The 25,644-nt window shown below is 47.6% G+C and overlaps 2 protein-coding genes across 5 annotated transcripts in view; both read right to left on the bottom strand.

The window, feature by feature from the left end:
• Window positions 1-13,794, bottom strand: part of SMURF1 (SMAD specific E3 ubiquitin protein ligase 1) — a 44,732-nt gene extending 30,938 nt beyond the window's left edge. For all 4 annotated transcript variants that reach the window (XM_065644671.1, XM_065644672.1, XM_065644673.1 and 1 more), the window contains exon 1: window positions 13,618-13,794. In XM_065644671.1, the coding sequence (XP_065500743.1) occupies window positions 13,618-13,672 (55 nt within the window). In that variant the 5' untranslated portion in view covers window positions 13,673-13,794. The remainder of the gene's footprint in view (window positions 1-13,617) is intronic.
• A 3,289-nt stretch (window positions 13,795-17,083) lies between these two features.
• On the bottom strand, window positions 17,084-23,626 carry KPNA7 (karyopherin subunit alpha 7). Its single transcript, XM_065644610.1, has 10 exons — window positions 23,561-23,626; window positions 22,760-22,894; window positions 22,122-22,207; window positions 21,061-21,329; window positions 20,517-20,599; window positions 19,733-19,996; window positions 19,155-19,388; window positions 18,660-18,842; window positions 17,813-17,962; window positions 17,084-17,189 (listed from the first exon to the last, which is right to left on the bottom strand). Exons 1-10 carry the CDS (start codon window positions 23,624-23,626, stop codon window positions 17,109-17,111), a joined length of 1,551 nt encoding a protein of 516 aa, XP_065500682.1. The 3' UTR covers window positions 17,084-17,108.
• Between the last annotated feature and the right edge of the window lie 2,018 nt (window positions 23,627-25,644).

Genomic DNA, 25,644 nt, shown 5'->3' with positions numbered 1-25,644 from the left:
AGCCCTGGATACCTGCCAGTCAATTAATCCGTCGGGGTTGATTAGTGCAGCCCCGCGCCAGCAGCACCCGGCTCGGGAGGAGCGGGAGGTGACACCAGTGTCACCAGTGACAGGGATGGACAGGGGGTCTGTGTGTGTGTGCAGAGCAAGGAAGCTGTGGCAGAGGGGAAAGGAGAATACAACAGAAATGAGGCTTGTTCCAAAAAAAAGAGACTGCAATGACAGAGATATTAACAGCTTTTGGAAGCTAAATTTTTATCATTTATTCACCTACTTGTGTTCTTTCTATTAAGAAAGTACGGAAACGCTACTTTCTTCTATAGCAGTCCATCTGTTGCAGGAAAAACATACCTGGGTAACAAACTTTCCTAGGAATTAGTATGAAAGTTTTTATGTAGAGAAAAAAAAAAATCTGATTTTATAACCAGTCCCATTTAAAAGCTACAATAAGAGAATGATGCATTAGCGACTTTTTTGTTGCTGCCATTACTATACGACAAGTCTCGTCTACAAGGAGCACATAGACACGCTCTCCACAATCCACCTAATCGCGCATTAGTCACACAAGCGGTAAATCCCTCCGAGCACTTTGGCTCGGGTCATGCAAACGCTGGATGAACCGAGTTACATCAGTTCTCGTCTGATTTCCAGGCAACGAGCCGCACGTGACGGCTGCTCTGCCCGAGGAGCCGCGGGTCGATGTGGGTCCGTCCTGCCCGGAACGGCCTCGCTCTCGAGGGACTCGCAGCGGCGGGACGTGGGAGCCGTGACGAGTAATGAGCAATGAGATTATTGCTGCTCCGTGCCCGTGTGTTCACACTAGTCTGTAATAGATCGCCAAGGAATCCAGCGCTCGCACAGCAAAATATTCTGCGTGTCTCACGGCCACGCTCCATCTAAAATGTTAAAATGGTTTTAGAAGGTTGACAGGCGCGTCGCGCGATGGTAGCCATTAAACGGAAGCATCATCCTTCAGAAATAATTAATCACCCGTTGTGTTTGAGTACAAATACCCAGATCTACCAGGCGTGTGTTTCAGCTGAGCGGCAGCGAGATGGACAGTCAGAAACTGCTGCTGCTTCAAAGCTGGAAGCAATGCTGCTCGCTTGGAGGTGAAGGTGATACCGAGGGGTTTCCTCCCCAAAACATGCTCTACATGGATGTGGTTAATCAATAACCTCATGTTAGCACCCCCTTCTTCCAAACGCAATTTCCAATTAGTACCAAAGTTCAGCAGATCCGCATTATATCAGTGTCATCGATCTTACACAAGCAGAAGCATCCTCTTCACTTTAGGGATTTTATACAAAATGTCCAATTCTTGTGTGACCTACGGGAGGCACAAAACTGAGAGCTGAATAGCACCAAACAAGATTTCATGAAAAGAAGGCTTTTATTCAGAATAAAGCCGTATCAGCCTATGTGTTACTCCCTTGTTCTAATTATATAGGACAGCATCTATTTACACTGCCAAGTTAATGACTTCAAATTTGATCAATAGTCTCTGTTTGTTCAGCCCAGCGCTACTGACAGTCACCAGGGGTGAACGACAAAACAAACTGCTCAGAGCCAATCTATGGTTGAGTAAGAAAAACCAATTTGCGATGGCAAATACCCTTCGATTGAGTTGGGAGGTGGGCAGGGAGGTCTGTCGCCTGTGGCCATTGACACATCCCCCTTCCTTCATGCCCATAAAACATTTACCCATATTATTCTGCCAACAACCAGCTCATGAGTTGAGTGACCTCAAGCAGAACATCCCAGATACAGAGTGATTCCAACCCTTATCTTGTACCATCTAGCTATGTTAAATATTTCCATTTGTTTCCAGATGAAGCATGGTAGGACATGACAACAGCAAGAGGACGTCACTAAGGCTTTGGACCATAAGTAGCAACTTCCCTCATGTCACTGTACACACTATAGAAGGAAATTTCCATTGGAGCAGCTTCAAGAAAGGCTGGAACCATCTTCTTGAAAGCAGGATGGAAAACGTCCTTGACTGAATCTCTGGCCAAAAGATGCTAGGAATGTTTTAGTTACAGCCTGGCTTCAGAGAGAAAAATAAAAATAGAGTTTAGAACAAAACCAGATAACGTGCAGCTTGCATGTAGTGTACTAGTGAAGACCTTTCTTTAAATTAAAAAAACAAACGCTTTCATTGCAAAGTTAGTTTCTCAACACTGGCTTAACAGCAACATGTACGGACTCCCCCCCGCCTCGCACAATTTTTTTAAGAAGAATTTTCAAGCTACTCAATAAAGGAAACCCCCTTTCTAATGCCAAGTGCATCCACAGTCACAAAGGCTGGGATCTTGATGAAAATGTTTCAGTGCATTGTTCCGACCAGGATGTTTGGTTACAATTTTCTCAACATTATACATTCAATGCTTTGCCTGCCACAGCAACTGTGTGCTATTTACCTTGTACAAAACGTCAGTGTCCACTAGATCAATAAATTACAATCCCACTACTGCTCCAAGATACCTTGATCAAAGGTGTTACATAAATTAACTGGAGCTTGAATAAAAAATATACGATGCCTCTTCCTAAACAACCTTAGTGTATGTGTTTCATACTCAGATATAGGATTTTACGCAAGTGACACCACTCAGCTGTAGGATCCTGCAACAAAAAATATGAAGAAAGTTCTCCTGAACAAAAAGGTTTTTAATCAAACTGCTATGTTAACATACCCAAAGTCCAAAAGTTAATATATAAAAAAAAATAAATACATGAGGACAGCTGGTTCAGGCAAAGCCTAAGACGTTTGCTTTCCATTTTAAATTGATTAAACAGATTCGATACATTACATTTCACAGGGATGGTTAACAGTGCTAATATTCCAGATAAAATGAAATGCTGTTAGAGGAAAATCCTCACTAGGGCCGGCTCTCACCGGTTATATTCCTTGCTCTCACAGTAATTTAGTATAATGGAGGCCTAACAATTTCCCTGAACAGGATTACAGAAAACATCTCTTCACAGTTCATGACACGGAAGCTCCCAGAAATATCTATTTCTTCACTACCTTCTCCACACAGGGAATGCACTGGAAAACAGGCTAAAGTGTGCTTTGTGAGAACCATAAAATATATATAATGGCTTTTGTTTGTTTTTTAAAAGGGTGATGCCTGTTTATCAAACAGCTGAGATATTAAAAGCAAACCTTTTATTTGCATTCATGTCACTAACAGCACTTGCACACTTAGGAATCTGATGCTGTCCAAGCACTAAATGACAAACTCCTAGATAGAACCGAAAGATAGCAAAATCTAATAAACAATTTTCATAAGAGAAAAACCTTTAAACACCATTTCGCTCCTTACTAAAATAAACTGTGTGGCACTAATTTGAAGTGATAGTGCTGTTCTTTTAATTAAAAACTGCCAGTAGGAGGCTGATGCATTGGCTGGTGCTGGGAGCGACGTGCTCGCGGGATGCAGATGAATCTTTGCGTAAGGAATTAACACACAACTTCATCTGGGTTAAAAAAACCAAACAAAACCCCTAAGTCAAAACAAACACGTAGGGAGTGTTATTACAGGTGCTTGATAAAGTCATCTGCATGTTTCCCTCGGAGAAGTTCAGCTCTGGGAGAAAAAAACCCAGAAAAACCCAAACACTCTCAGTCTGGTTGTGCAATTAGGAGTTTAATTCATGATCCTGATTTACCTGCAGAGGCGTGGTGGACTTAATACAGATATTTTTCTCCCCTTCCCAGCTCAGAGCTCCTCTCCCACCCTCACAGGTTGCTTCTCCAACACCTCCTGTCCATATACTTGGGACAGGGGATTCATTTACCAAGCTGGAGACCCAGACTGTATCACACCTCTGTCCTTATCAAATCTGACTGAAATCAGATGAAGAACCAAAAATTAGTTAAAGGAGAATGATAGGTGTGATCCCTTCTTCAGCCTGGTAATTTTTTAGTCTGGAAAAGAAGATGAAGCTTGTCCCAGAAGTTTATCCATCAGCCTGATGATGAACTAAGGCAGCACCACCTCCCAAAAGCTGTAGACAGCTCCTGTGTGCCAAGTTTCACAGCTGATTTGTGAAACCACCAAAAGCCTAGAAAACTGATTAATGTCGGTTTTCCAATCTAGAAGAAAACCATGCAAAAATATTTGCTGGATCCTTTTCCGCTTGGTCTTTCAACGTCTTCATTCCATCCCCAAAGAAGAGGCTGGTACCCATGAGCAAAACCTCCTGCACGAGGCTTTGGTTGCTGCCATCATAAAAAAAGAGCTCTACGTTGGCACCTGGAAGCAAAACCATCCAAAAACCCCTTAAAACCACCAGCTGCTCTGCCTGATAGAGCCACCCTGGTGAAGAAACATCACAGAAATAAGCAGGACATTTTGCCTTTACTTGGTATACGGACCATCGAAGAGAAATCAATTTATCCAAAAGCTTCTACTCTATTTACTCACCACTCCCTACAATGACTATTTCAATCACGTTTACGCTACCAGCATCATCTCAAACATCACAGATTAATCTGATCCCTTCTGCTGTTTCAAAGTCTGTTTTCTCTCCGCACACTTGTAGGATTTACATCCTAAGGCGATGATAAAAAAAGAAAAACTGGTACTACTTCCCAACCGGGCTTTTTATTTTTTTTTTCCCCTTCTATCAAAAATAGTTCTCGTCTACGCTCTAGTTCCATTTGGAAGTCGCACATGCAGACTTGATAAGCATCCTGCGAAGGAAATGCCTCGAATTGCAGACTGCTTACAACACATTTTCCCAAGCAACTTTTCATAAATCTCATTCGATGGCTGGTTTGCTAATTTCTATTGAAGTTTATCAAAACATTACTTGCAGACAAGTCAAATTACTTCTGTGATTGAACAACAACAAAAAAACCCCCACCCCACACTTGTGACTGTGAGTCCAAGCCAAGCTGTTGGATTATACTGAAGTATTATTTATCCTGTTACCAGACAGACCTTTCTAATTCTGAGAAGGTATTTAATTTTAAACTATACAACGCAACGCAGAAAAGCGCCTGTTTACATGTTTCTTTTGTTTGCCCAAGTCCCCTACCAGAGCAGGTAAGGTCACTACTGATAATTATCGGAACTGATTTCATTACTCTAAGTAGATCTAGAGGTTACACGCTGGTGTCAGACTGACTCTCATACTTGTGCTGGTTTATCGTGCTGTAACAGAAACATCTAATTAATACATCTAGGAAAAAAAAAAGTCTATTAACATTCAGTTCCCTGAAAATCTTGGAAATGTATGCACAGATTAAAAAAAACCAAAACAAAACAAAAAATGACACCAGCTGCAAGGATAAAGAACAAGGCTTCCCTGGAAGGACATTGATCACTGCAAGTCTGAATCAAACCAAAATGCCTTGCTTTTCTCAATTCTGCACTTGTGTAGTCAAAAAAATCCCAAGATGTTAAAGGAACGGCACAATCCATACACTCAGTTAATTTCCATTTAAAGTCTGGACTTTTTTTTTTTTTTGCTTTTGCTCTTCAGCAAAATGAAGCCCATACATTTCAAAAGATGTTTCCTTTTCAAGAAATCCTTTGGGTCATACAAACTATAGACTAAAAGATGTAAAAAACCTGACCACGGTGACTGAATTTTCTGCTGTAATGTCTGGTTTACTTTGGGGATGCAATAAAGACAAAATAGACATGGGGGCTGTGAGGAAGGTAAGTCAGGGCCAGCAAAAAAGAGAGTTCAGTCTGATGTTTGCAGCTGCCTTGAATTCAAAGTAAACAAAAAGACAATTTATTCAATGGGTTTTTAACCTTTATTTTAAAGGAGAAAAATACAAAGGAGGGCTTTTAATACAATGTCCTGGAAACTAGGGAGATTCATTAGAATAGATTTTAACACATGCAAATCTAGTTTGCCATTTTGTGAAGTAAACAAGAGATGGAAAGTTTAAATTGATAAGAACACATGGATTTTATTTTAGTCTAACCATTAGAGGCAATAGGCAGGTTTTTGTGAAAGACAAAAATGCAAACATATGAAAAGGTCAAAGAAAACACTATTTCTCCTAATTCGCTCATTCAAAAAAGGGTGGTTTAGCCCAAATAGTAAAATGTATTGAGAAAGACCTCCTCAACTTGAAGAAAAAAAAAAAAGACTGCATCCTATTGAAAAATATTTCTTTACCTGCTACAGGTTACCAATAAAACAAAAACTACTGCAACAGAAAGATGATACCATGTTATCGATGAAAGAGAATCAAATTCTATTTTCTTCAGCAGGGCTTCTTCATAATCAATTGGGAAAGAAGCATCTACCATTCAAATAAACCAACCATGGCTAAAAGTGCACATTAGTGAGGACATTCAGGGACACATAATATTCCTGGAGTATTCTAGTAGTCAATAATACTTGAAGTTAATAGCGTGGTTTAACGTCGCCCTTTACTCATAAATGGGCTGCTGTGTGTTCTGACGAGAAAATCAGGAACCAAAGTGTAAAACAGAAAATACAAACACCTAACTCCGCAGGATTTCCCGTCATTTCTTAAGGTCGTAACAGGACGATTTTGGATTATAAGCTTAACCCATTTGAACTGCTTCATCACACAACAGCCAACGCCAAGGGCGGCAATGCTGAGCCGGGTCCTCTGCCCGTGGCCATCCCCTCCAGCTGTGGCAGAGGTGAGCACAGCTGGAAGGGCAGGGGTGAGCACAGCTGGAAGGGCAGAGCAGCCCGCAGTGCCACGCATTCACTGGGGGCATTGTGCATTATTTTAGCCTTACTCCCACACAATAATGGATTGTTTTACTCAAAAACAGAGGAACAAACCTTCCATTTAAATACTTTCTGCTAAATTGTATTAGTATGCATGATTGTGGCCATATCCTCAAGAAAAAAAAAAGAGACAACCAACAAGCAAGAGGATTTTTTGCTGGGGGAAGGGAGGAAGAGCAAACCACGCTCTGCCAGCTCTGTCTATCCACGCTGTGAACTGGGTAGCCTTGGGGATTTTTGTCTGCTGTGCTTAGTGCCCTTGACAACAAGCCAGTTTGAATTTTGGCCTTTAACTTGACAAAAATGACTTACTGAAGAGGAAGGCATCAAGCTATTACAGCCCTGTGGAGAGACTCTTTCTGAAACAGCACGCATGCTTATTCTGCCAACTCAACTAGAGTATCGTCAAATTTATCATCCAGCTTCTATAGCCCCAAATATTCCCAATGTAGTTGCCAGTTCATAAGAGAATATTTGAAAGAAAAACTTCCAACATTTCTGCACTGTCCTCCCATTGTGTTGCATGAGTTTCACACAGAAAGATAGAGATGAAAAACAGAGAAAAATATCCCCAGGTATCTCCTCTCTGGAGCTACTGAATTTCCCTTTCAAAGGGATGTGAAAAAGTTTATAAACACATAGCATCTTAACCTGTTATGGACCTACTAACTCTTCTTTAGCAAACATAGTGCTGGTTTCTTCTTATATTACATTAATACTTAAATAAATCTTTTATAAATTGATTGATGCCAATAAACAAGCTATAGCAAAGCTTGCTGCTAGATTTAAGGAATCACTGCACTCTCTCTTTTCTGTTTTTCCCTCCCAAAGTCAACCCCTCCTAACAGAAGGCAACACATGCACACACCTCAGCTTTTCAAAGTCCAGCACCTTAGTTTAAATTCTTGAGCTAGACTTACATGGAGAAGCTGAATCTGCACTGAGAAGCATGAGAACAGGTTTTCCGCAGTTTTCTCGCGGTGGGTGACAACTTTTTGGCCACGGGGTCAGCAGACTGGCAAGGAGATTAACATCTGGAGTCACTGCAGCGATATCTGCAGGAATCCATTTGTAAGAACCTGAAACATCACAACGCGAGAGCAGCGCAGCTTCCTCGCTACCAGCCGCCACATGTGTGCTCAATGTTGACTGTCCGCAGGCTTCACCTTGGGCTTTCCGATATCGTCTCACCTTCTTTAGTGTATATATCAGGGTAAAACACTGGAAGTCAATCAACTCTAGTGCTGTCCTCACCACCAAAATAGGAGGCATCTCCGTGTTGGCAAGAGCATCCAGGACTATACGCAAGATCTTGACACAAACATACCCTAAAACCTGAACAGACTCACAACAGGAGAAACATCATGGTGGTTGTCAACCAGTATCCCGAGACTCAAGATCTCACCAACTCCTTTTCCCTCCCCATAACTGCCGGTGTAAGAAAGAACAAAGCATTTCCAGTAACAGGGTAACACAAGCTTATTTTGCTCTGGGAGAATAAATTGGCATCAGTTTTCATGAAAAATATCAAAGCACCAATACAGGTAAAAGCTTTTAGCGATATTCCAGAATTCGTTCCTTTTCACAGTAATATTTTGGCCATTTCCAGAGGAATCACCATGGAAAAACATACCAAAAAGGATTCAATTCCTAATTCAGGGAAAAAGATAGCAGATGGAACAGCCTGTTCTAGCCATTTTTTTTATATTCTCTTCACTCAAGTCTTAAAATGAGTTGCTCTGCTGTGTATATACCTGAACTTCCCAAGCATATCACACCGACCGATTTAACCATCTTTTCAAACCACTCTGCCCTATCACACTATCTCAACCAACAAGGCAGCTGAGTGAGTAGTTAACTCTAGAACCATAAAGAGCAGCAATTAATCTAACCAGATTAATCCAACGTTAAGCGTGTCAACTGGACTCGCTTCAAGTTGGGCGGCGATCCACGTAAACCTCCAAAACACACCCGGACAGTATTTCCATCCCATATTTCTTCATCCCACCAAGCAAACCTCCAGGCAGTGAAAGAAACCACCGAGGGGTCTCGTTTTTCTTTATTTACGGTGGCAGTTCTAGCAGTTTCCGAGTTGCTGTCAGTAAGAGGTCAGCAATGCCACACACATGACACCGTGGTGTAAAATTGGCTGAGGAATTGGAAACACTGCTTATATTACGCCAGAACCGATGCTTAATTTTGCAACACATAGCATGATGCTACAAAATTTTAGAAATGTGATAAAGCCATTTAAGGAAACGGATGAGAAAACTGTTCTTAGACTGGCGGTAGAAGAAATCACTAAGTAACCGCACAACGACATCCCAAATTGCATTTCTTTATATGAAGATGTTCAACTGAGAAAAGAAAGTTTCAAGTTAGGAATAAAGTAGTTATTGTTTCTACTTTCCCTTCCCGAGGGGGATATTCAAACAAACTCCTTGTGGAGATTTAATTTACTTCCACCAGGACAATGGTGCTGGCACAGCTTTGGCTTACTGGGAGAAACAAAAAAGGGAGACTCGCTACCCAGAGCCTGCCCAGAGGAGAAGGCAGCTCTTCGGATCCCACTCTGGCCGCTGCACAGGCTGCTCCCTCCACTTCCCCCAGGAAAGCAAGATTATTTTGGGTTTTTTTTCCTTAAAGTCCCATAGTTATACGCCCCAAACCTCTTTGAGATCCCCATCTGTAACCCAGTGTCTTCCTCACGTACGAACATAAAACTACAGGCAACCTATCAAGTATTTACGATGTTTGATATAAAGCTCCCTACGCAGATATTCATTGTTTCTGAACACGGGCCATAAAGCTGTGCAGGTCACCAATATTAGTGCTGCTATTGATCGGTCAGTTAACTTTGCTGCACTGATCAATTCGACATTAGTCATGAAAGGGAAGCAAAACACACTGTCATTTGTGACACATTTTAACTCGGGCCTTTATAACAATCCTACACGAACACTGCTCTTAAGGCAATGTAATATTTTATTTTCTACTTGAAGTCACTGTATTCTTTTATGTATTCCTTAAATTACAAATGGAAGACCCAAAGCCACCCATTTACCAGCTACTAACTGGTCAGATTTTGTAGATGGGACTTCACTAAACTGTGCTGACTACAGTGAACTGAAGGGGTGTTCAGGATTCTCGTCTGCATCACCTTTTTCCCTTCCCCACTGCTGAGCACCAAGCACCACCTTTCCTACAGGAATCAAACTTGTTGCCTACAAATCCCCTCTCACCCTTCTCTGTACCTCACAGAAACCACCTGCTTCCCCACCACCTTCCTCACCCCTCCCCGATGACAACCAGCAGCCAGGTCTGCCCAGGATAAACACATTTTTACACTCTTGAGTATTCTGAAGCTCGCTGAGATGCCTGGAGACAATTCTTTGTGTTGTCCTGTTACACCAACTCCGGTTTTTCTGTTAAAGAAGCTGGTTTTGCCATCAGCCCTTGGCACGGCCGTCTGCCTTTATGAGATGCTCCCCCTTCCCTGCTCCAGCTCTGAAGTGACCCATGAAGTTTAAACTAACGCTTTTTCCTTCCCAACCTTTCCTCAGTTCCACAATGGTACCAAAAGCCAGCCAGCTTTTAACACCTCAGCTGAGACACTGCTGAAAAAGCCAGTACTGACGAAGCCAGAACACAACTTGCAGCTTTTTTTGGTAGAAAAGTTACATGTTTAGTCCACTTCTTCACAGTCTTTCCAAACCCATCCATAACCTTTGCCTGCAAGCTACCTGGAACAATGAGATGGCAGTTTTCATGAGCCCTTCTGGGTGACATAACGGTATGAGCAAGACGCCTGGAAGCCTTGGAGATGATGAACCCTTTGGAAGTTCCCCAGGGAGCAGCGACTGCAGCAGCAAACAAAGGTTTCAGAGCAGGACATCAGTAAAAAGGGACACGTGCTCCAGGAAGGTCCCCTGGCCTGCGGATCATGTTCCTCCCTGACCCGGCATGTCCCCGTGGACATTTCCAGCACATGTGCTCATTGTACCACTCGACTATTTCCATCCTTGTTTTGATAATTCCACCACTGTTGCACTACCCTGACGACAGTGTGGATACAAAGAGACCATGGATTTAACAATGAGTTTTACCTTATTTTACCTAGAACTGCTCCAAGTGGCCGGAGATAAGGCCAGGAATATCTCTGGCTCCTGCATCACCAGCGGTGGTGAAGCTCCAGTGGAAATAAGAGGAACGGGCTTTCGGAGAAACTGGGATATGACGACAGATCAGCATGTTCGAGATCAATAGCACACAAAGTCCATTTATCCTGCCATCCAACTTACTTGCTGATTTTTAAAATTATAAATGTTATTTTTTTATATTTCTAACCAGGATGTGTTATTTGCCATTTTACTTCACCGTGATTGTATCAGGATAGCACTGACACCATTCTGTATAAACTGGAAGATGATCCTACCTGATAATCAGAGGATCCAGAACTTTTAGATATATTCACACAAATAAAATAATCCCAACACTGCTAATACAAACACCTTTCCAAGATACAAGGAAAAAAATGCTGTATTTAAGCATGAAAGATTCTACCACTGTTCACTTCCCATTTACAAAATAACACTCACAGGCACCTTCAGCCTGAGCAGCTCTTACACAGCTATTTTCAGTAATGCAAAACGTAAGTGGTTTCTAAATCCCAGGAAACACAATGCAAGTAGTAAATCACAACAGAAGAGGTCCTCTGTCTTGATTTCAATCCATTCAAATCTCCCAACAGCAAAAGAGAGGAGAAAACCCAAGCCATGCTAGCTACAGCTATTTGAAACAGGTAAGTCAGCACGCCAGCCTCAGCAAAGCCAAGAACACAGCATTGCCTAACAATTCTAAAGCTAAACCTCTCCCAGAGCAATTTATTTTTTATTAAATACAGCAAATTTTGTCACACCACCCAGGTTTCACGCTTGTAAAACCAGAAGATGTGTCTGAGCAAGCAGGATGTTCCTTCAATATAGTTAAAAAAAGAGAGTAAAAAATAATAATCCACCAAGTTGCTTAATAAATTGAAACTTCAGTCACTTCCAGAAAACATTCTCGGCTAGAAGACTAGTGCATGCTAAAAGTAAAAAAGCACTTTGATGCAGCATTCAGCCTTTAAAATGAAACCCAACAGCCTCTCCGCTATTTAAATTATATCCTCCAGCTCAGAAGAAGGGCTACGACCACGGCATAAGTTACTTAACTCACAGCATTTTTATTGAGTGACTTGAATAAAAATAAACCACATTAATGACTGAGTTGACATTTAGTACACATCGCCACAAAACTCATTTCAGATCAAACATCATCCATACATCCTAAAAATATTTTCAGCCTTCTCATGTCCAAGAAAAGGATTTTCAGATTTACATTATCCTCACAACCTTTGGTCTTCTAAAGCACAAGCAGTGCAGAATCAAAAAAAGGATTAAAACCAGGATTTTTTTTTTTTTTTTTTAAGAGCTGCTTCTGGTTGATTGTATTATACGCCAGAAGCAAGTTAACCTGTAACTGAAGTATAACTAGAGCTGCTTTCTCATTATTTGACAATGTTTTATGCAACCACAGGAACAGCTCTACATAGATCGATGCCGGTGACTTGGAGTAGCATCGCGGCTCCTTCAGCCCAAGAAATTTCCAACCATCCACCTGTTGCCTTTGAAAGACCGGGTTGGGCCTTATTTATTAATAATTCAAACAGCAGCCTCAAGAAGCAGAAACTGCATCACTTCCCATTAAAGAAGCAGCCTCGGCATCAACCAGAGCAGCTTCCAGCTGACTTAACCCAGATCTTTCAGGGTGCAACATAAATTGGTTTATCCACTCGTGCACCCCCGCAGAGGCCTCGTAAGGAGGCAGGACACACGTTGCTTTTGGTGTCACCTCTGGCTCGGGGAAGGAACTTCAAAAGTTGAATGCACGATTTGCCATGTGAGAGTTGTGAGGAAGGAGAAGAAAAAAAAATATGCTAAAAGCAACTAAATGCATGCTTTCTCATTAGCAACTGAGTTATCCTCCTTCGCGCACAGGAGGCTGGGGGGTTTATGCACTACAGCGAAAGAAGGCAAATGACAAAAGGCTTTGCTAAAAGCCAGGCAGGGGGAAAGGTGGCCTGGAAATCCTCCCAGGGAAGGGGCAGGTGAGACTCCGGGAAGGGCAGGGTGCCCTGGCTTGCTGGGGGGTGTCACAAGGATCCCCACCCATGGGGAAGGTGCAGAAGAGACCTCAGGAAGGAACAAGGAGCTCTGGGGGAAGGGGGGACACAAGGACACCCCACGGGGGAAGGTGCAGAAGAGACGCCAGGAAGGGCAGGGGGGGCCTGGCCTGCTGGAGGGTGTCACAGGGACCCCCACCCACCCAGAGAAGGTACAGAAGGGACCCCGGAAAGGGGCAAGGGGGTGGGTGTCACAGGGACCCCACCAAGGGGAAGGTACAGAAGAGACCCAAGAAGGAGCAGGGTGCCCTGGGCTGCTGGAAGGAAGGAAAGGGGGACACAGGGACACCCCCCTCAAAGAGCCGCCCCCCCCAATTTGTGTCAGCCCAACAGGGCTGAGGCCGCCGGTGGAGTCCACAGCGGGGGGAGCAAGGAAAAACATAAGTAAATAAGATTTAAGAGAGGCCCCGCCGGGCCACGGAGGTGGAAGCGGGGCTGAGAACCGGCGGATAAAAGTTATGGAACGATGGGAGCCCGGTCGGCGACGCCTCGGCCTTGGGCCCGGCCTCCCCTCCCCTCACAGCGCCAGGCCGGGCGGCAGCCCCCTCCCCGGCCTGGAGGGGACACCGGGCCTCGGGAGAGAGACAGACACACAGACACACACACACACAGACACACACACACACACACACACAGCGCCGCCGCCGCCCCGTTACCTGTGAGGCGGATCTTGATGCTGGAGCCGTTCCGGCGGGTACCGGGATTCGACATCGCGCCGGGAAGCGGCGGCAAACGCCGAGATCAACCGGCGGCCCCACGCAACCCCCCCATACGGGCCCGCCCGTTCGTCGTGATGCCGTTGAGCCCGGGGCTCCGCGATCCGCCGCTCGCCTCAGCCTCCGCCGCCGCCGCCGCCTCCGCCACCGCCTCAGCCTCAGCCGCCGCCGCCGCCGCCGCCAGCCCGACGCGCCCGGCCCGGCCCGGCCGCGGAGAGCGCGCTGGCCACGCCCACGGCCCGGCCCCGCGCACGTCGCGAGGTTTGTGACGCCAGCGCGCCGCGCCGCGCGGCCGCACGGTGCCGCCATGATGGGAAGGTCGGAGCGGGGGGAGTGGGCGGGGCGCATGCGCAGGAGGACACGCTTGGAGGGAAGGGCAGCGCCCCCTGGCGAGGGGGAGGAGGCTGGGGGTGGCGTGTGGGGCCCGGGGGGTGGCAGGGGGTGACAGAGGGTGTACAGGGGGGTGACATGGAAGGTGTATGAGGGTTCCCAGGGGCGCGGCACGGAAGGTCCATGACATAACGGGTGTGTGGGGGTTGACGGGGCTGACACATAGCACGGCATGGGGTGACACGGAAAGCGGCGTGGCTGGTGCACAGGGGTGCACGGGGGTGACGCGCAGGGTGGTGTGCGGGTGGCATGGAGGATAAATAGGGGTGCATGGGGGTGGCCTACAGGGTGACATGCAGGGTGCGTGGGGGGCCTGGGGTGTCCTGGGAGATGGTGTAGAGGTGACGTGGCTGCAGCACGGAGGGTGTAGAGAGGTGTGCGGAGGATGCAGGGAGGTGGCAGGAGAGCTGGGGCCAGCAGCGATCAGGGGAGAGCGGCTCCAATTAACCGGGCAGGCAGGTGCCTGCAGGTCACTCACGCCCACAAGCAGCAGCAGGACAGCCCAGCAGCTTCGCTGCTCCAGCACGCACTGGTCCCAGCTCTCCGGCCACCGTGGGATAGAAGCATAGAATTGTTTTGGTTGGAGGAGACCCTCAAGATCACCGAGTCCAAACGTTAACCCAACGGTGGACTGCCCCATGTCCCTGAGAACCTCATCCCCGTCTGTCCAACCCCTCCAGGGATGGTGACTCCAGCACTGCCCTGGGCAGCCTGTTCCAATGCCCCACAGCCCTTTGGGGAAGAAATTGTTCCCCAGACCCAACCTCAACCTCCCCTGGCGCAACTTGAGGCCGTTTCCTCTGGTCCTGGCGCTTGTTCCTGGGGAGCAGAGCCCGACCCCCCCTGGCTCCAAGCTCCTTTCAGGCAGGTCAGAGATCAGAAGGTCTCCCCTCAGCTCCTGTTCTCCAGCTGAACCCCCGGGTCCCTCAGCCGCTCCCATCACACTTGTGCTCCAGCCCCTCACCAGCTCCGTTCCCTTCTCTCAACTCACTCCAGCACCTCACAGTCTCTCTTGTTGTGAGGGGCCTAAAACTGACCCCAGGATTTGAGGTTTGGCCTCAGCAGTGCCCATTACAGGGGGGGCAATCACTAATGACAGCAGCTGTGACACCCCAAACACCACCTGTGCTTTCCTTACCCAGTGGCACAGAACAGTAGACACATACTGATAATCTTTAGCAAAGGGGCATATTTTTCTCTCTATCACATTCAGGGCTACAGGGACATAATTTTATTGCAGCTTAAGGACACAACGGTGGAAGCGAGCAGCTTGGCTCCCAGGGCTGTGCATAACAGCATCTACCACAAGCTCATCTCCAGCACATGCAGGAAACAGAAATCAAATAGCTCTGCCCTTTCTCTTCCAGCTTGCTTTGAGTCAGCAGAGCATCAGCAAACAGCAGCCACACTGCCCAAGCGCCCATAGGGGACAGCCCTGCCATGATCCAAAGTCAGGGTGGCTGCACAGACCCCAGCTCCGGTCTGTGTCTCCATTTACACTGAGGAAGCACCTGGCTCAGATTCATTTTACCTGGTGAAATCTGACTGTTTCCAGATGCTGCATCAGCCTTGTCAGCAGTGAGAAGATGCAGCAGCCAGGCCAGAGTGTGTCAACCCACAGGCACAAACAAAAAGATTTTCCACAGGCACTTGTCTCAGCTGTGTGTTCAGGCATTGCTTTATTGCGGTTTTAAATTCATAGCTTTGGATCCAAGAAATAAAGCCCAAGAAGCACTTTGCAATTCATCAGCTCCAGCATTTTAGTGTTAAATAAGCGATAACCCAGCTCTGGCACATGGCTCCTTGGAGGACACAGAGCACAACCAGACTTTAACTCCCAACCCTTTTTGTTTGTTTTTTCTCCTAGGTAGTCTGGAGGAGAAACGCATAAGTCCTCTGGGGTGGATGAAGTGGTTCTGTTTCCTGGAGAGAAGATTTTTCCCTTCAGATAAACCTAATCTGTCACATCACCTCCCACTGCAGCTGAGGAAGCAAAGCCCTGAACCCACCCAGGGTCATTTTGACAAGTCAAACCCCACAGAGCAGGGAGGAGGAAGCTGCCACCCTCATCGGACATGGAGAAAAGCCCTTGAGATACCTTCAACCCCTGGGCACTGAAGGGTAGAGCCTTCCACAGTCCATCAGCATCACAAGGATGGAGCAGCATCCAGCAGCTTGTTAGGGACCTGCAGCATATTTGTGCAACACATCCGCTAGCAGAGCAGTACCTATAGCTGTAAGGATGGACACAGGACTGGACTCAAGAGCCACATCAATTCCATCCTCACCTTCTGCTCAGCCTGCAGCTAGAGACCAAAGGTGGAGGGCTGGGAAAGAGGGAAGAGCCTTGAAAACCTGAGAGACAGGTTCTCAATATCAAAGGGCAGCTCTGGATCCATGGGCTCCAGGCTGGGGACAGCATCTGGGAAGCTGCAGCTCCCATGGCAATAGCTGCCTCCAACACAGCTTTGCTGCTAAAGGACAAGCATTTAACTCAGCAGCTCCTGTGTCCAGACCTCAATACTTCCACAGGGGCTGGCTTAGGACACACAGGTGACAGTGACCCACCTTTCCCTGGCCAACTTCTCTGCTAGAAGCATCTCCTCTTAAGTGGAAGTGTTTGCACCTGCAGGAAGGTGAAACACCTCTTGAACAGCTTTTCAGAGCTTCAGCCACTCCAAGTCTAGCCTAGAAACTTCAGCACAAGCACAGAGGCCCAGCTGGATTTGATGGTAACACCCAGCTCTCCAGCAGCTTAATGCAGTGCACAGGAAGTTTCCAGCTGCACTTTCCACCCAGAAAACATTTCTGCAGGGCCTTAGACACTATGCAAACACTACAGACCTTTTTTCCCCCAACATCAGCTTATGAGAGGGGAAAAAATAAAAATCCAAGCCAAGAAGTACAAAGCCAGAAGTGCAATTTATTGACAAGTTTCAAAAGTAAAAAGACTCCGCATCTTTGCTCCTCTTGGTTTGGATGTCTGAGCTTGACTCAGGACACCTCCACCCACCAGCTCAGAGCTGTATAGTGCTTTATCTTCAGAAGTTGAAGTCTTGCTTCTTCACTGAGAAATCATATAGTCCATCTTGGCCAGTCCCAGGCTCCAGATCTGGATTTTCCTATAAGGAAATTGAGAGCCTTCAGTTAAAGGTTCTGTATCTTAAACTGAAGCTTTTTGCGCCAGATTTTGCCTGATTTTTTTTTTTAGCAGCTTACTGTTTCATTCTCGTTAAAAGACACCCCAAACAGCTGATTACAGCAGGAGGAGAGATCAGCTTCACTCTAAGACAGGACTCTTGCAACTGCTGCTGGTGTCCTGTACACTTTTTCCATAAGTTCATTAGCATGAGAAGGGTCAAGTAATCCAAATGCAACCTGAGCATGGTTATCAGCTGAGTAGGAGGCTTCCGCTCATAGTGACAAGCTAGCTCAGCTCCAAAGGAGGAAACTTCTCCACATTTGGTATTCAGATCAGCAACTGCAGTAACTCCAGCTGATGCTGGTTTAAATTCCAGCAGCAAGATGCTATCAAGGCATCTATAGCTGTTGTGCAATTCATCAGCTGACAACTCAGAGCTTCTTGTACAGGCCTTTAAAAGCAACTGGAACAAGCTTCAAGGACTACTCTAGTCATGTAGAGGTCTCTTCCAACATCCCATTTCAGCTTCCTTAAAGCCTATGCCTCATTCCAGTGTGTAGTATCTTCATATTTTCAGAAGAGAAACAGCAAGAGCTCACATACCTCACCAGAAAAGTATTTCTCTATGATATTCAGTGCAGCTCGGTAGACCATGTTGTTCTCATGGGTTTGCAAGGCTTCAATTTTCTCCAGACCATCAAGCTCCTCCACCAGCAAACACAACCTTTCTGTCTCTCCCAGCTTCTCAGCTGCCTGTGGCATCAGATAACCAAGCAGGAAAATATCACATCAGTAACAGAGTCCAAGATGGTCTTTACTGTAAGACCCTGATCTACAAGTCAAAGGACAACAGTTCCTACCCAGTCCCAGGGATATAACTAACCAGTCCCTGCTGGGATTACTGCACAGTGGCTTAAGTGCCAAACAGACAAGCTGGCCCAACCCTGCTCAGTTACATCCATACTCTGAGAAGCAGCAGGTGTGACCTGCCACTCACCATTTCATTTGCAAAAGCCATTTCACTGGTTTGAAGGTGCTACAAGGAACAGGCTTTCAAGTGAGAGGCACATAGACATCAGCTAGAAGGGAGCCAATATGTCCCCAGAACCACTTAATTTCTCTGCAGTCGCATTTCTGCAAGATGTTCACCTCTGTCCAGCTTAGGAATTCACACACAACCCCTTTTCCTTTCTAGAAAGGCAACAAAAGTCACAGGAAGACTTTCCAGAAGGAGACTAAAGTCACAGCAGGTGAAGAGGAACACTTTGGGAACTTAATCTCATCAAGCCCTTTGGACAACCTGAGGATATCCAAAGAGCAAGTTAGACAACACGAAGTCTAACTCTTACTCCCACAGATCAGTAGCTGCTGTAGAAGCTGTTCCAGCCACACAAGGGCTCACACCTTGCTGCTTTTCTGGGAAAAGAATGCAAGAGATAGCAGATCTTACCAAGAAGAGATTTGAAATGGTATCCAGGATGATCAGGATAGTTTTGCTGTCTTTGGCCAAGAGCAGGTTGAGCAGAGGTTTGAGGACTCCAGACTGGACGAGCTCTACCACCTGCTCCACAGTGCCTCCTGTTGTGAAGTTGGCCACAGCCCACACAGCTTCCTTCTGAGCTTTGAAGTCCCCCTGGAAGAGCAGCACAGTGAAGACCCTCCCAGGCTTTAACATCCCTCCAAGATCAGTGCGAGGTGAGGACAACCATTTCTCCATGTTCGGTTTGGACTGACCCACCTTCCCTAGATCTTTCAGTGATGGGTGGACACCAACCCATGCTTTCATGCATGTGTACTGACAAGTCTAAGTGCCCAGGCTGTTACAAGGATCAACAGCTTTGAAGCAGATTGCTCAGGTGGGCACACACCAAGTGCTTCACAAATAAGGCATCACAGACCTCATGAACTTCAACATTGCTTCTGCAGCACTGCACCCACCCTTTACCTTATCGAGCAGCTCCACCAGAGGTGGCAATAACCCACAGGTAATGAGTTGCTGGATCTGCCGGCAAGGCCCTGCTGCAATGTTACTGAGTGTCCACGCTGCTTCCTTCTGTATAGTTGGCTTTGCATGCCGCAGGAGACAGGGCAGGACAGCCAAGACACCAGCATCAATAGCCACCTGGGTCTGCTCATCAGTCCCTGTGACCACATTCCCAATGGCACGGAGAGCTGGAGTCTAGACAGAGATTAGAAGAGATGAGAATCCCTACCTCGAGGGATACATGCCGGAAAGTCTAGTGAGATACCTCACTAAGTGCTTGAGCCTTCAAATAAGGAAAGCATCATGGGTGATTACTGTTGTATTTACAGACCCATCAGCCTCCTATTTTGCTCTAAGCAGCTTTACAGTCTCTATACAGTGAGCTGGAACAGAGAGTAGTGGCTTGACCAACAAGATAGTACTGCAGTCTGAGGAGAGAGCAGGCCATGGTAGCCAGAGTAAGGACACACACCTTCCCCCTCCTCAGAGATTCCTACATTAAGGGAAAAAGAGGCTGGAGACTGCTGATTGTTTCCTACCATAATGATCAACTCTGGGCTGGCCATGAGTTCCACCAGCCTTGGGAGAATCCCTGTATCCAGGACAATTTGGATGCGATCGTTGGAGCCATCAGTCAGATAGGAAATGGCCCAGCAGGAGTCAGAAATTATTTCCTTGTCCTCATGTTCCATGAGGCAGATGAGGACAGGCAGAATCTTATTCACTGCATCCAGAGGAGGGTAGGGGTTCTTGTTCCTACAGAGGTTTGACAGTGTCCATGTGATGTTCCTCAGGAACCCAACCTGAAACACAAGGGAGGTGTAAGATCCTCACTGTAGTACCAAGTGAGGAAAAGATAGCACCCTGCTTCTGGTCCCTACAGCTCAGAGATGTTATCAAGGAGCCTTCTTAATAAGGGCTGAGGCTTGTTTGAAGAAGGCAGATGAAACAGGTAGAGTGGCTAGAACAATCCAGCAGTTTAGAGCTACCCAAAAAGCAGCAGGAAGAAGCTGGAAGGGCAAGTTCAGCCCTTCCACATGCATATGCAAGTCTACCTTGCACCGGTTTCATCCGATTCCTAGTTTAAGATAGTTGAAGCTGGGTAGGAAAGCTAAGACTAGAAGACATCACATTGAAGACTGTCTCCTTGGCGTTCCCAGCTTTGTATATGGCTCAGAGACAGGGTCATTAAAAGCTGTTTAGGACAAGGTCTCATTCAGTTATACAAAGAGCTTGTTGTTCATAAGGCAGATGACAGGCCACCATTCACCCAGTACCCAAGTGATTAAAAGCTGCTAAGTCAAGAAAATGAAGGTTATTTACTGGAGTTACAGGTGACACCAGAGCCAACAAGGGAGGAACCACACTGCAATTGATAAGAGCATCTCTGTATAGGGCACCGTCACCTGTACAGATAAAAAATGGTCATTTATTGCATCTGCCCAAGTCACAAGACAGTCAACAAACAGCAGCCAGACCTGCAGGCACCAGCCAGGGCTGGGTGATTTGGGCTCCTTCACCAGCCACACACCATTAAGTATCTTCCAGTGGAGAGGATTTACCAGGTAGACTGGAATGCCATCATGGCTAGTTTGTGTCAGGTCAACCAGACATAACCCATTCTGTTCTCACTACTGACAACACTAGCAGGTTAGACCATCCCAGCAGGATAGAGCCTTGCACTTGGCTGAGGCCAAAACTCTTGTAGAACCAACACAGGCTCTAAGGCCATGTGAAAGGACTGAAGGGTTTCAAGAGGGGCAGCAGCCTGGAGACAAAGTGATCTTGAGGAGCATCAATACCACCAGCTCCCCAGGACCTGGGCAGTGACCCTCCACATGCCCCAGGCCTGGAGACCTCCACTTACCTGCGATGTTGCCCAGGGCCCACACAGACTGCTCGCTGATGTGCATGTGTGGGGAGGACAGGAGGGAGATGAAGGCTGGGATGGCACCTCCCTCCACCACCGCCTTGGTGTGGTCAGAGGTGCCAGAGGCAATGTTAGTCAGTGCCCAGGCTGCCTCAAACTGCAGAGGAGCGTTGTCAGCACAGGTCAGAAACTCAACCAGCCTGGGGATGATCCCCAGCTCGATGATCTGATTGATGGGGGGTTCTTTCTGCCTGGACAGCATTCTCCTGCAAGAGCAGACATCACATAATAAGCCATGTGGTGCCATGACAGACCATAATCCTGTGGCCATGTACAAGGCTGTGGCCTGTAAGGGAAGCAGCACCTGTAAGAGATGCTTGTTTAGCATCCCATGTCAACAAACCCTCTGCCAGAGGAGTTTGCAGAATGGTTTGTGTTGAAGGGCCCTTCCCAGCTACCCCCCTGCCATGAGCAGGGGCATCTGCACCAGCTCAGGTTGCTCAGAGCCCCGTCCAGCCTGGCCTGGGATGTCTCCAGGGATGGTTCAGCCACCACCTCTCTGGGCAGCCTGAGACAGGCTCTCACCACCCTCAGTGTAAAAAGAAAAAAATTTCTCCTTTATGTCTGGCCTGGTGTAGCATCTCCTGGACACTCAGGAGGCATCCCTGCTGCCAGATGGTGACACCCTGTGATCCTTCCTACCTCCACCCAGGTGGTGACAGGCCTGCTCCACATTGACTCCTGCAGAACCAGGCTCTCCAGCCCTTGTCCTGCCCAAGCCTTCAGCACCTGATTTCTTGTGGAGGCCAATGTGGTCTCTGCCCCAGCACAGGGAGAAGCTCCAGCAGCCACAGCCAAGCCTTTGGTTGGGTCCAACCACACAGGTCCCTGCCCAGGACTGTGACAGAGCCAAGCAAGGCACACAGGGCACAAAACCAGCACCAGCTGAGGTTCCTCAGGGCAGTCCAGGTTACCAAACGCCTTCCCACTTTGGCATCTCTTCAACCAGGAAGAAATGCCTTCTGCTGGCAGGACCCACCGCAGCTCCCTCAGCATACCTGGTGGCCTGCGTGGCCTGCAGCTGCAGCTCCTCATTGCTCCCGTTCACAGCTTCAACAATTTCCTCCAAGGAGAGCTGAACAACCTGTGTCACAGGGAGTGATTCAGAGTCAGAGAACAAGCCAGGGCTCCCTCCAGTTTAATCTCCGTAGTCCATCAGCTGTCTAGACCCAAGTCAGTCACCACTTCACATCTGAGCAATGTCTGTTCTTTATGCAATGCAGTTTCGAGATGAGGCAGAGAATCCACAAAAGCCTTCAAGGCAACTAATCCTTATAATCAAGCACAGAAGGAGTCACTGACACATCACAATGGCCCTGTGAGCCCAGTAATTACTCCTCACTGCACAGGGAACCAGACGGGAGCTTTGCCAGCTCCCAGCAAGCTGGAGCACCAGCCTGCTCTACCTGCCATTGAGGGAAGCCACATGGGACATCATCCCCAGGAAAAATAACACGGGAAAAGGGCTGGGGAGTCTAAACCACTCCCCAACACTGGGCATGGTGATCAGGAACAGCACTGGCCATTTAACCCAGGTCACTTGAGCTGGACTTGGTAATGGCCCAAGGAGGAGATGATACTGACTGCACAAGCTGCAGCACTGATCCTGCCTGGGTGCAGAGGACCCAGCACTCACCTCGTTTCTTTTGTCTTCTGGAGAGATGTTCTCCTCCATCAGACTGAACAAGATGTTCCTGCGCTTCAGGATCTGCTCATCCTTCTTGGCCTTTCGCAGCTCAATGTTCACCTCCACCCTCTGCCTCCGCAGGGCCTGGAGAGGAGGAGAAGGCACCATGCCACCAGTGTCACATCACCCAGGTCCCCAAGGACCTCACTCAACCCTCTGCCCCAAGTGTCCTACACAACAGGTACAGGACCAGCATCTGCTGCCAGGCAGCTCCTTGCTATGGCCTGGAGGGTTGTGTGGGAGATGGGAGAGAGTGAAGCCTCCCAAGGACATGGGCTGCAGGACAAACCAGCAACCAGTGGATTATTTTAAAACTAGATTTGCTGAACCTGAAAGGCAAACCCTCATCTCCTCTACTGGCTTAAAGCAAGCTGACAGATCCTGTGGGCTGACATCCCACACCAGCCCCCTCCACACAGGGATAACCACTGCTGAGAGCTCAGCAGGCTGGAGCTGAACCTCCTCCCTTCTCCAGCACCTTTGCCAACACAGCTCAAAGTCACCCACCCGAAACTCATGTCCCCCTTGTCTGTACCACCATGTTCCTCCCAGCCCAGCCAGCTCCACACCACATCTCAAAAGCTCACTGAGCATCCCTGCTGGCAGAGCCCCCACATACAGGTAGATCTGGGGATAATTGCCTTCCAGAAACCTTCACATCACCTCCTGCCAACAGACAGACCACCCCATGGGCTCCAACACTGTCCCAAGGGCACAGGTAGGTACTTACAGGCACAGGTGGGTACTTACAGCTGCATTCTTGCCCTTGTTCTTGAACTGCCTCATCCGCTCACTCTGCTTGGCCACAACTGGCATCTTGGCAGCTTTGAGAGAGGTGCCAGCTGAAAAAAATTCACGTGCCTTTGGGGTTCAGGACAGAGCAGCATCAGGACACAACTGCTCAGCAACATCCACAGAGGGGTCTGGAACGCCCCACACCCACAGCCCATGCCACACATTTTGTCCCCAGCACAGGAGATGCTGGAGCTCCCTGGCCCAAGCAGAGCTCAGTAGCATCCTCACATGCAGCAGCTGGGACACTGACCTAAAGGAAACCACAAACTACAACTTAACATCCAGGCAACAGAAGTTACAGCTGCTGCAAGCCCATGAGGACACCAAACACAGCAATTCTCACAGTCACAGCAATACCACCCTCCTCCAGTTCTGATCCCAGGGCTTTTACATTTACTTAGAGCCCAAACCTGGCAAAGCCTCTTGCCTCCAAAAGGCATCAGCTTAAGTTCCAGTTTAAAGACAAGCAGCCACATCCAAGCCTACCCTCTCATCCCAGCACACAGCCCAGCTTGGCTTCCTACACTAGAGACACCCCAAAAGGAAAGACATAAGGTCATGTGCAGCAGCATGAAGTGACCAAGTTCAACTAAGGAAAGAGCTCTCCTGGAAACCCTGCTACTGGTAAGGATTACCAGGTGAAAAACATTAAATAGGGACAGGTAAAAATAACTTATAAACCTCTCCTAGTGAGGTAATCACAGAAATACACACAAGACCAAGAGTGGGCCTTCAGGTGGTTTTTTGGCAGAAAAAGCAAAGTTTCCACCCCATAGAAGTGGAAGTATTTTCAGAGCAGCCAGGTACCACCAATGGCCCCCTAAAACCAGGTTGTGCATGAACACACTCAGTGGCTGATCACACACAGCTGGTGCAGCTTCACCCTCCCTCCAGGCTCCCAGCAACACCTGTGCCTCAGATCAGCCTCCAAGAGCTCCCCTTATTCCATCTTTCCAAGCTGAAGTTTTTTGTGGTTCTTTTTTTGATTCTCTCCCCCTTTTTCCCTGCCCCAGCAATCAAGGCAGCATCAGCTCTTCACCCCAACACAGCAACCAAGTTGCAAACCTTCCCCAGCTCACAGAGGGACCAAAAATGCCACCTTTTGGCTCAAACCAGTTATACCCCACAGCCATAAGCTCTACACCAAAAACCTCAAGAACTGCTTCAGCCTCCCTTCCCCTGTTTCACCTCCAATAGAGAAAAACAGTAACACCCCAAAAAGCCTCTTCTTTCTGGAGAACTTCCACCACTCCCAATCCAGAAATGCACTATAACCCCCACACTGATATCAGCTATGCAGGAGACCCAGCACAGCCCCAAACTCATCATAGAACAGAAAGAAACAACCAAACACTCCAAAGCAGAAACAAAACCACTCACCTCAACTCTCTCATACCCCAGTGCCCTCAACTGCCTCTTTTAATGCCCCCATGGAGCCACGTACCCCCTCATTTTCCCCCACGATTGGCTATCCCCAGACCAGCCTCCCCGTTATCCCCGGCTGCTCCATGGCCAACTGGATGCAGCTGGAGGAGGATGGATGGTGATGTTCTCCCTTCTGGGCCACGCTGCTTACTGTTCCCGCCTCCTCCATGCATTTACACTTCGTCCACTTTGGCCTTTTTTGTGGCCAGACCCTTGGTGGGAGCTGCCAGGCTGTGCCTGTACAATGTCCCGTGATGTGGGGGACAGTCTGCGCGGTGCCTCCCCATCTGTGCACAGGTGATGGGGAGCGCAGGGGATGGGCAGGCTGGGGGATGCCCAGTTTTTGTCCAGGTCACTGGAAGGTGGGGATGCAGATCAGGGGAGCAGCTGCCTTTGGTTAGCGGGCACCAGCCAAGGGGAGGTTGCAAGTGGGATGAGAAGGATTAAGAGACATGGAGCAGCAGCAGGGGCTGAGCTGCTGGCTGGCGCAGGCAGGAGCCCAGCAGGGACCTATTATCTCCATGAGTCGTTCAGATTTTGGCCAGGAACTGCTGGGCATCTCTTATCACGGTATGTTATGTATCTATCACAGTCTCCATCACCTTTCGTCAAGA

The sequence above is a fragment of the Caloenas nicobarica genome, chromosome 14 (genome assembly GCF_036013445.1).
Source record: "Caloenas nicobarica isolate bCalNic1 chromosome 14, bCalNic1.hap1, whole genome shotgun sequence".
Lineage (NCBI taxonomy): Eukaryota > Metazoa > Chordata > Aves > Columbiformes > Columbidae > Caloenas > Caloenas nicobarica.
This window is presented reverse-complemented; position numbering and strand designations above follow the sequence as displayed.